General features: G+C 39.3%; 1 protein-coding gene across 2 annotated transcripts; it reads right to left on the bottom strand.

Annotated features, from left to right (window-relative positions):
- Positions 1–209: 209 nt before the first annotated feature.
- On the bottom strand, positions 210–11,384 carry LOC122773427 (E3 ISG15--protein ligase HERC5-like). Of its 2 annotated transcripts, none has more exons than XM_044032119.1 (23): positions 11,077–11,384; positions 9,719–9,875; positions 9,523–9,599; positions 8,920–9,147; positions 8,486–8,577; positions 8,274–8,401; positions 7,960–8,114; positions 7,517–7,572; positions 7,281–7,372; positions 7,128–7,187; positions 6,933–7,026; positions 5,701–5,881; positions 5,319–5,470; positions 4,752–4,871; positions 4,558–4,650; positions 4,163–4,339; positions 3,752–3,892; positions 3,511–3,677; positions 2,928–2,991; positions 2,775–2,845; positions 1,823–2,006; positions 1,157–1,259; positions 210–1,014 (listed from the first exon to the last, which is right to left on the bottom strand). In XM_044032119.1, exons 1-23 carry the CDS (start codon positions 11,309–11,311, stop codon positions 785–787), a joined length of 3,057 nt encoding a protein of 1,018 aa, XP_043888054.1. In that variant the 5' UTR covers positions 11,312–11,384; the 3' UTR covers positions 210–784. The 2 variants fall into 2 exon arrangements, with proteins under 2 accessions (XP_043888054.1, XP_043888053.1); XM_044032118.1 differs by having other exon boundaries at positions 7,128–7,190.
- Positions 11,385–11,593: the final 209 nt, after the last annotated feature.

Genomic DNA, 11,593 nt, shown 5'->3' on the forward strand with positions numbered 1-11,593 from the left:
TGCTGTAGTGTGTCACATACTCGTCAATTTTCTTTTACAGCTTAACTGTAATAGATTATGTGATTTTAAAAAGAACCTTAAGTTGTACTGTCGTGGAACAAATGAAGATTCTGGAAGAGAAAAATCTCTGCGGATCGATTTTATCATATACTTGCTAATGGACTCCTGCATTATGTGGTAAAGTAATTAAACATGAATTACATTACACATTTAACTGGACAGAAAGAACATTTATTGTTTGGTGGTTATGGTACGATGGCAGAAAAATAAACGTGCACAGCAACACAACTTAATGCTGACGATGTCTACAAGGGTAGTGAGATGTCGCTGTGACTGAAAGCAAAGGCAGTGGTCTAACAGCTGAGTATTCTAGTAGAAGAGATTCTTTTCAGAGTTTCTAACCATTGGTGAGTTATTTTCAGCTGTGGAAAAACAAACGCAGTTTTACCCTTTACAGGCAGGGTTATATTTAAAACATGATTATTTTATACAAAAATCAGGGTTCCCACGGGTCCTTAGAATCCTTGGTTTGTGAATTTGGAGAAAAAAAAAATTCAAGGCCCTTGAAGGTTTTGAAAAATAGACATGGATGATAGAAAGTGTTTGAATCACTTGGCCAATATGTCCTGGAAAGTGCTTTAATTTGATCTCGACTAAGGTGTGGGAACCCCTGAATTCTGAAAATCCTACTACTGATGTAAAGTTGCAACTTAGGTCACGGCTTAAAATAAAAGACTAGTTGCAAGTAAGCCTGGAACTAACTAACGGTCAACTTTCATTGGGGTCAACGATATTCTTTCTTTGAGAAGCCATTCTTGTCATTAATAGCCTCAAGAAGCTTTGTGCGCATCGTCCTGTCAACAGGGTATCTCTGGTAGTTGGGCAGTAACAACAGGTAATGGCAGATGAGAGCTTCTGGCATATGGACTTCATAGGCATCGGGCAAGACGGCGACTCTCATGCTGATGCTTTTCATACCGACGTAGGGCACGCGGGCACAGCCTGTGACGAACACTGTGCACATGAACAGTAAAGAGTCAGTCAATAGCCAATCAATCATAGTATTAGAAGGATCTTTTTTTGGATTTAAACTAAACTGGTCAGTGTGTCACTTCTGTGTTAAAAAAAACAAAAAAACATAATAAATGATACTTACAAAATACTTTTTTCTTTTCCTCTTCTTTTAGGTTGTCAAACACCTCCCAGAAGGTGATGATCGTTGGATGCCCGGCATGGTACTCTCCTTCATATATTGTGTTCTGTTAGGAAATTAAAAGCACCCGACCTTCACTTCTTTTTACTTATTAATGAAGACGTTTAAGCGCAATTAAAAGTTTACGACAAAATAAATTAGTAACCAGACGGTGTGCATTTCAGACGACCATTGTTTAATTCTATCTTTCTTTTTAAACACAGAACAGTGTGCTTTCAAGGAGACTCAGGTCTGTGAACTCAGGCCTACCAAGCGGCAACCAGGTCATCTTAAAATAAAGGCTCAACATGGATGACTGTCGAGAGAGAGAGAGAGAACAGTCATCCACGCACGGTAGATGTCCCACTGGAAGTCGCCGGGCAGCTTTCAGCATATTATGGGCACTATCGGTGCCTAGAGTGTTTAGCTTGCCACTTATTTTCCACTCATACGTAAACCATTAAGTGAACAAAAAAGATTTGTCACTTGGTTGGTAAACTTCTAGCTCTTGTTTGTACCCAAATGTTTAAATGCACTTATTGTAAGTCGCTTACTGCTAAATGACATGTAATGTAAATGTAATATAATGTAAATGTAAGCAGTAAAAATGACCTCATGCTTTAAACAGACCTGTTTGAACATGTGCCAGTCGTAGACGTCCTGGCCCACCATCACTTCCTGTAACTCCTCGGGCTGAAACGAGTCCACCACGTCCATGTCACACACTTTGAAAAATCCTCTCTTGAACGCCTCAAACACGCCCTCCACTGATTTGTTGAAGGCGTAGTTGACGAAGGCAGCCACGTATTCTTTCCTATGACGAGAGAAGAAAGAAACAGACGTCAAACTTCGGCCATGTGTTCGAATGGTTTTTTTTGTCATATGCTAATGAGGCAGCACATGCATTCATTCTTTTACTGATTTATTTATTACAATATTTATTTAACACTTATTTCACCAGGTTTATTATTTTTTTAAGGGCCATCAGATTAACAAATAACACTGGATATAGAGACTGCACAAATGAACTCAATATAATAATATGCAAAGTAAGAAATAAACAGAAATTGTTTTCAGGGAGGGAGACGAGGGGGATATAACTTAAGCATCATTTAAAGTATGTGTGTTCAGTCTAACAGACAAATTATTTTATATATTCTTAATATTTATATTTAATATTGTTATTTTAAATAACACATTTCAAATAAATAGAAGGCTGAAGAGCAGCAGTTTAATCCAGGACGGCGATGGCAGCTTTTAAAACCAGAAATATTGCTGTGTTGACAACATTAAGAACATTCGGTGAAGGTGAAGTTGTGTGTAATAGGAATGTGGTAGCTAACACAGATGTGTGACGAGAGGGAAATGTAAATGTGTTAATAAATTAAATAAATAAATAAATAAAAAATTAATAGTGAATGTTGAAATATCTAAACTGAAATAAAACAAATTCATTCTCAAGCCATAATTCAGAAATAAACAGGTTTTTAGAGCACGACTGTGGGGAGGAATAGCACAGAAAACAAATGATCCACGTTTAAAAGTTATGAAGCAGAATATCAATTGTGCTGTACAAACACACCTGTTTGTCACTGTGACCAGTTTTCCAGGTTGATCTGGATCAAGCTCGACTGTCTCTCCGCCCCAGGGCACCTGTATCAAATTTTGTTTTTTTCAGTATTTATACTGGTATAATACATGAATATATTATCTGACTGTGATTTAATAAACCTACTGTAAAAATAGCCTCCATTTCATCGACTTTATCAGGAGGGTAGTCCAACATCCACCGCCAAGAGCTGAAGACACAGGAAACAGCATGACATTTTTGAGCCTACTTGGGTTCAAATATATGCAATTTTATAGTTTTCATCGATAACGTTTTCCTAAAGGAAAGGAAAAAAATCATGTGGCACTGAACTCCCGTTCTGAGGCCCCTAGGATCGTAAATTGGCCGATGCCATGTCGAGATTTTGCTACCAGGAGTGCAGCGACGTCACCTGTGACCAGGCTCTTATTGGACAACAGCAGCTGTCAGTCACACTCACATGTAATTTATCATCTCTTTTCCTCACATTCTATTGAAGACAACGTGGAATTTGTGATCGTAACCATGAACTCATCATGAAAATGTTTACTGATGTTTTAAATCAAGTGAGAGGTAGGTTCATTTTTCCATTCAAACAGCCCCCTGGTGGCTGTTCTACATAGTGCAACTTCTGGTTTGGTTTCAGTGAGGAAACTGGAAGACTACGTTCATCTTTATATACAGTGTATGGGAAAAACGTGTTAAGATATGCATTGTATAAAAAACATACTCTGATAAGACAGGGTCAAACTCCTTCATGTCGTCCACTGAGGGTTTGACCCTGACCAGCTTCTTGAACAGAACCAGAGGGAAGCGCAGGTGGACAGTGATGTTGTTGTACAGCGCCAGGCCACAGAGAACGCCAAACAGGAAATATTTATTCTCCTCCACTTTGGGCTATGAAGAAAGAAGAAGATGTATCATCAAGAAGAATGAATGATGAATTTCTGTTTGATCACGACTGCTCTTACCCTGGGAGGGAACCAGAACAGAGTCTTGTCGTCGTTGTCCATGAACATTTCAGACTCTGGAGCCATAAGTTCATCCAACACGTACAGGAAAAGGTCCCTTTTGTTGACATTCATCACGTGTCTGTCATCCACAAACTGCACCTACGGAGGGCATTTATTTTATTGCCCTGTTTTTAGCATTTCAAACATTTGGTCACTGCCACGACGTGCAGAAGACATTGTGTAAAATGAGAACATGTAGAAATGAAAGTATCTGAAAAGAAGCTCTTTTTTTGCCTTGGATTTGCAAAGATTGAAAGCACATATTTTTGATAATAACCATTTAAAACTTGACTTTAAAAGCCACACCTTTGTGAATATACAGATTTACATGTGGCTTCAGAAATGGCAACGTTTTGATGGCACGTTTACCCGAAGTTCCTTTCTGAAGGCGCTGTGGTCAGCGGCGCTCAGCTGTCTGAAGGTGTCCTCGACGAGGTGACTTCGTCTCAGCGTCAGCAGTAAGACTGGGGCTGGGGGAGAGTTTACATCAACTACCTTTTCATTGCCCACTAAAGAAATCCATTCTTCAATGCTACGGCCAAGTTCCTGTAATCACAAAAGCACAGCACAGGCCAAGGCATCTTTAAGACGAGAGTTTATATTAAAGTTACAGGAGAATGAAAGACATAAAAAAACAAGAAAGTCACAGCAATAAATAAATAAAGGTCTAATAATAACAATAATAATAATTGCAATACACATTTGGTAGACTGTATGCAGAAATAATAGTATTAAATATACTGTGTTTATAAATGGTACTGTACCCTTAATGCATAGATGTCAAAGAGCGCCACCTTGCTCTCCAGAGGAAACAAGAACGGGTAACGGCAGAAAATGGCTGGTGTGTTAATGTCATCCTTCAAGAAAGTCATGTATGAGGGAATAAATGTATCAGTAAGCAGTTCAACACATTTAATGTAAAGCCTCTAAAGACACATGCAAACGTTTTTCATTTTACCTCCATTCTGGCAAAGTGCCACCAAAGAAGGACGTCTTGTCCTAGGGCCACTTTATCACAAAGTTCCTTGACATAAAATGTGCTCAGTGGGACTTTGTATGACTTTCCAGCTTTGTTGGCCTGTGAATAAATGATTATTTTATTCTATACTTATAGAAAACAATAAACCAGGAATAGAGTGTTTCTCATTTGATAAGGTATACCGTTTTTTTCGGCACCATGACAGTGGAGACGGTGGACAATGATGATCAAACATGCAGTTTTAAGACATCACAAGTTTAGCAATGCATATTTTAATACATGTCTTGTTTTTACGGAAGAGGATGAGGGCCACACAGGAAAAAATATTTGAGGTCTTTATTCTCAGAATTCTGACTTTAAACTGAGAATTCTGAGTTTATTCTCAGTTTATTCTCAGAATTCTGACTTTATTCTTTATACCCTTTTTTTTCCTTTGTGGCCCTAATCCTCTTCCGTATGTTTTTTTCCTTTAACCGGATAGAAAATAATACATTTTATGTTTAATTTTCAAATGTAAACCAGATCTATTGGAGACACTATGCTGACCTTGAAAAGTAGTCTGAGGACCTCCTGCAGGTGTTTGACTTGTCTGTTGTGAGTTGTCACCAAACCGTTCTTCAATATGAAGGACAGGGCATTTTTGAAGACCGTGATGTGCTTCACCAGCATGGAGGGAGTCAGTGAAGACCACCAGCCTCCTGCAGAACAACAGTCACAGTCTGTATCAAAGATGAACGACTCACTTTTGCATTTATTGCATTACTCATAAATGGTGTGAAATTTGATGCCGTACAATTTCAAATGCGCTTTGAGAAACGGTCATGAGCCTCATTTAGGAAACCAAGATAAACGGACATTGAATTAAACAACGTTTGGAAAGAGAATAAAGTAGCGGTAGTAGTAGTGGATAAAGTCTCTAGTTGTTTACTTAGAGTTTCCTGAAGCGTCTCATTCAGACTTGCAATAACGAAGGACACAGGCAACACCCTTCTGAGGACACAGGATTCCACTTGGAGGAGGGGACATGTCAGCAGGATGAGCAGGACCTCAGGAGACTTGAGGACATGCGTTGAGTTGACAAGCAAATTAATCAACAAGTCAGGGTTCACCTGTGTGGGAAAAAATGAGATGATATTGCGGTGTTTAAACAACTTGTTAAGAATACAAATCTAAGACGGCCGTACAGAAACACTGTATGTCGTATGCAAATCTAAAGCGTGTTCATTCCTATGGTAACCTCTGGGATTTTCCTCCTGTAGCTTTTGCAGAGGATTTCAGTCAGAACCGCCTTGGACTTTGTGTCACAGGACGTTCATTTGCATACAAACAAACTAGTATTGTATACTGTGAAACATGTGTGAGGGTTCTTTATTACATTCAAATGTCATATGCAAATGATGAAACAGCACAACTACGGTACTGCAATTCCAACTACAACAGGCTGATTTATGTCTAAAGCCAAAGTCAAATTACGATGTCAGCATTGTTTTGATAATAATCCAATTATGTATTAACAGATTATAATTTACAGTAACAAAGCTAGCACAAAGAAGTCATACTTTGTGTTGAGGGAGAAACTATCGTTATTCTTTGTGTTTTGAGCGAAACGCATGTTATATTTTACACTTTATTTGATGGGAACATCCGACATAAGGACATAATCTAGACCAGGGGTGTCAAACTCATTTTTGTTCAGGGGCTACATACAGCACAATTTGATCTCAAGTGGGCCGGACCAGTAAAATAGCATAATGAAACCAGCATAATAACCTATGAACAACAAGAACTCCTTTGTTTTTTCTCCTTTTGTCTTACATTTAATGAAGGATATTTTTCTTAAGAAATATTAGTGCAATTTCAATATCATGCCTAAATTTGCTATTTACACAGCACACTGGATCCATAAAGGCACAAACATTTAGTCAGGTATCTGTTAGTGAAAAATATTGCATTTGACATTACGTTTAGATTGTAATCGTAGTGTGAAATTTTAACAAATTCATCCTGTGGGTCGGATTGGACCCTCTGGCGGGCCGTATGTTTGACACCCCTGATCTAGACTATAAATGGAAATGTGAATGGAAACAGTCGAGTCAGATAAGTGGTTAATTTATTGGTGTCCGTGTAACGATGGTCAAAGATCTGGCTGGATTTCTTAACTGATAATCCGATCCACGGTTTTTCCCACATCCGGTCAAAAGCTTTGCTGGCAGCCTCAAGGTCCACAGTGAGGGCATCTGCTTCTGTTGACACGCTGATAACAAGACAAAGAGGTCAGTGACAATACCAAACTATGACTTGTAATTACTTTCTATTGATGTCACAGAAAGCGGCGAAGAATAAAAACACACTTACTCGGCTTTGGTAAAACTTGCCACAAGACTTGAACTTGTCATAAACATGGAAGATATTTCTCTGCTGCACAAAGAGAGCAAAGCATTGGAAGAGCCCTGAAATATTCTTTCACTCGAGAGTCCAATATTTAAAGATAAGACATAGCATAAATACGTTATTTCCTCTGCATTGCCACGGCTCAACAGCCATCTTTGCAGTCTCTCCTCGTCCAGTCGTCCTGTTATCTGTGATCCATGATCCAAACTCTTAACAAAAAGGAGACATCACTTTTAGGCAACTAATCACAGAACAACTTTTGACACCCAGGGACACAAAAAAGCAGGTGATTATCAGTTCACAAGTCTAACAGAAAAAATACTTTTATCGTTAAATAATATTTTGTAAATTACCTGTGCAGGTGAAATATAAGTGAAGTTTGTATTCCACCCAGCTGATACTCTCAAGTCTGCTCAAACAAGCAAAATCAAATCAGATGGTTACGCAAAACATGAACAGACGTAAGTCGCAGTAAACAATGGCAGACAATTTCCTTCATCGACTGCGCAGATGCATCAGTCATTCATTTCCCTTCACCAAAACAGCGAGGAGGGACCCAAAAAAAAGCCCATCACCACGTGACACCATGTCACCTCAGTCCCCGGCAATTTAAAGGGACCATGGTAACCATAGGCAACCATATTAACAACACAGTCGTGAGTGTCAAACAACGAATGTCTTGAACACAACCCTCATTTATGCGTATTCATCTACACATATAGATAATAGTAAACTACAATCTGACATATTTACTATCATTTTAAGTTCAGAGGTCACACTGCACATTCATATATACCACTGGGTATAGCTGCTCCACTGTCCACAGTCCATGGCAGTTGAACCAGAGTTGGACTCAGACTGTCCTCCTGTCGTCCTGTCCCAAGTTGACCTTTAACTCCGTTGCCAAACGCCCACAGTTGTCCAGAGGAGGCCAAAACCAGAGTGTGATTCCTGGGCAACAATCAGAAGAATCATAAAAAAAATATATTCTACACAGTAGCAATAGATGACTAGCTCTATGTCTATCTTAAAACTGTGTCACTATAAAAGCACCAAATGAACTTATTAATTAAGTTTCAGTTTACAGATAACCACACTGCTAACTTTTACCGGCCACATGAAATCTGTGAAGCAGGTCCATTTAAGCCATCGACCAGCCTGGGTCTCACTTCATTAGCAGACGAGCTGTGACCGAGCTGACCGTGGCTTCCGTCTCCAAAAGTGAACACGTCACCGTCCTAGAAATCCCAGCATTAGACAATACTGTATGAGAAGGAGTTTGACAATCCAGCAGTGGGTGAAAGATTGGGTCATGTGTGCACCTTTGTTAACACAGCAGAGTGGGACTCTCCACAGCTCATGGAGGAGATGCTCAGAGGTCTGAGAGCAGGCACCACACGGATGTTAAACCTGCCTGATAATGGGGTAATAAAAAAGGACAGAATGCTTATTTCCTGCTTATAGCGAGTTTTTAAAAGCAGTGCCTTAAATAAAACACATAATCAGGAGGTTAATATTCCCAGCTATGCTACTATTGTAGTGCAAATTAATGAAGTCTCACAGCAAAACATCATATTTCTTCTGAAAAGAATAACAACAGCTTATTTTCCCTCTGAGTTTGTCGTGTGTTGAATGATTCTGATAATTTCCTTCTTTTATAGTGTTGAGTTTAGTTTAATATTAACATATACATCCATATACATTCTGTAATCATCTTTTCTGTTGGAATGAAAAGTCAAAACACTTTCATTTGTACCCTTCTCATCCAGCCTGTTGAGGCCCAGCTGGCCACATTTATTGGCTCCACAGCAGTACACCAAGCCTGAGAGTGTGAGGAACAGAGAGTGGCTCCCTCCGGCTACAATCTGGGTCACTGCAATGCCAGTCAGAGCGCACACCAAGACAGGTGTGTACTGCAGTGCCACCTCCTTCCCCAAACCCAGCTGACCGTGACTGTTCAAACCCCACGAGAGAACATCTCCTCCTGGAAGGTGGAGAGAAAACCGTTTCATTAAGCTTTACAGTCCATATTCCAACACCAGCAGTTGTTGATGTTATTAACCTGCCTCTGTTTAGTCTTTGTAAACATGGAATAAAGCAATGCAATCAGACCTGACTGCGGAAGCATTGGTGCATGTATACAGCAGCAGCACGAGTGCAAGGAGAGTTTATTATGTCAAATTGCTAAACGAGAAGCTTCTTTGTGTTTTCAGTCATGCCTCAGTTACAGTTGGTATGAAGAGGATAACTGTATTTGTATCTGCAATATTATCTTATTGGTTGTGATGTTTATTGTATCGGGATCAAAACGTTAAAAAGACAGAGACATGAAAAAATAAAAGTGTGTTTAGTCTCTTACCTTTGGTCAGTGCCATAGAGTAAGCGTTTCCACAGGCAACTTGAATCACTGGTACTGGCAGTGGTATGGGCACCCGACTGCAATTGGAAGACACAGTTAGAACACAAAAACAGTTGTGTACTTGTACACTATCGGGCTAGCTCTCTGTGAAGAGCAGAGTTCACATAACCATGTGTCTCCAGGAGAACTCTCTTGCCTTGGTCTGAAAATGTCCTGCTGTGAAGTCGGTGTGAGCCCCAGTTGTCCATTTTCTGCCGCTCCCCAAGAGAACACTTTTCCAGAGGCACACAGAACCAGACAGTGGTCCTGACCACACGCCATCGTCAACACTTCACCCAGCCCCTCCACTCGACCTGACACAGGACACACATGCACAGGGACAAACATGCTACAGAGAGAACTTGGACAGGAAGATTGGAGCAAAGTGTTTACAAAGAGATCACTATTTTGGTGGAAAACTTACAATCAACTGCTTTTAATAATGGTGAAATACTGAACAATTGTGAGGTACTTGTACATAACAATTCAACTCCAAACCACTTATTTTTCATATTAACCCTTAGTGCTCATGCGGCACGGATCTGTGCTGCAGGTGCACCCAACTAGTTGTTCAAAGAGCCATTTTGCTAAATAAATAGTAATATTTTATATTTCACTGATTTTACTCTTGTGAATTTCAATTCGGTGAAAGGTGCTATAATTCTACTACTACTAACAATAATAATAATAATAATAATAACAACAATAATAACAACAATAATAATTTCAAATACAACACTACTTTTATTACTTTGTAAACACTTTTTACTTGAGTAAAATATGTCACTACTTCTAATAGTACCCCGCACTTTTACATAGCCAGAAAAATTTATCCTGACACTGAATGGAACTATGTTGCTGGAATTCCAAATTCAGATTGCTCCTGAACGCAACCCAGCACAGAAAGGTACGGGCTTCAGTTTAAGTTTCGTTTTCGGGACTAAAGTGAAGTTAAACGGAAACTTAGCTCAGTCCTGTTAGTGGGAGGTGCAACTAAACTCATTATGTCATTAAATCAGCTTAAAAAACACATGTATGCTGCACCTATCTAGTATATAAAAGTAAAAAGTCTTTTCATGAAACTGTCTTGATAAATTTGAAATTGTTTTGGGAGGTTTGAATCAACGAACAAGACAATTTTGTATTTCCCACAGACACTGGGGGGGGATTAATAAAATAGTCTTTATGCCATTTTCACGGTCAGAAAAGGGTTTAAATCTGGGAAAAGCGATATTTATATATAAATGTCCACATAATTAAAGGAAAGCAATAGAACGTTGAATGAAAAACACCATGAGATATATTTTTTAAAACATATACTTTAAAAAAATTGCGGTAACAGTGTTGAATAAAAGTAGAATAAAAGTGTTGAGACGTAACAGGACTGAAAAGACAAAAAAGTAAAGTAAGATAAACTTTTAAATAAAATGTAACGCAGGTAAAATGTACTAAATGTGCACTACACTATTCTGCCGCCATTAGGGCTCTTGTAGTTATGATTACTGCTAATATTACCTGGCTTGTCTTCATCTTTACATTTCTTTCGTCCAGGTTGTTTTCGTCCAAGTTGTCCATGAGCGTTGTGCCCAAATGAGAAAAGGGAACCATCACTGCTGAGGAATAGTGTGTGTCGTTCCCCGCTACATATGTCCGTTATGTCCCAGGGCAGATTCCAGGTCTCTGGCCTGAGAGCTCGCTGTGGACCGAACTGTCCACTGGAGCTGTCCCCCCAGCAATACAGATGCGCCATGTCTCCACCTGCACTCAAGTGATGCTGCTTCAGCTCCTGCTTGGACAGTGGACAACTGAGCTACTGCCGCCTTCAAGTGCCGTCGGATATTTCACAATCACTACTTGAAATACTGCCTTGTGCCACAGTGGCATACTGTGGCGCTCTTTGTTAAAATGCAAAAGGATTTATTATTGAAACAAAGGCAGCATGGAATTAGTAAATATTCCGCCCTGAAAATGAAATTACTCTATTTTATGGTTATAATATATGGAAATGGATTTTGTGTTTACTGTAACTTAA

Source organism: Solea senegalensis, linkage group LG8, assembly GCF_019176455.1.
Source record: "Solea senegalensis isolate Sse05_10M linkage group LG8, IFAPA_SoseM_1, whole genome shotgun sequence".
Classification (NCBI taxonomy): Eukaryota; Metazoa; Chordata; class Actinopteri; order Pleuronectiformes; family Soleidae; genus Solea; species Solea senegalensis.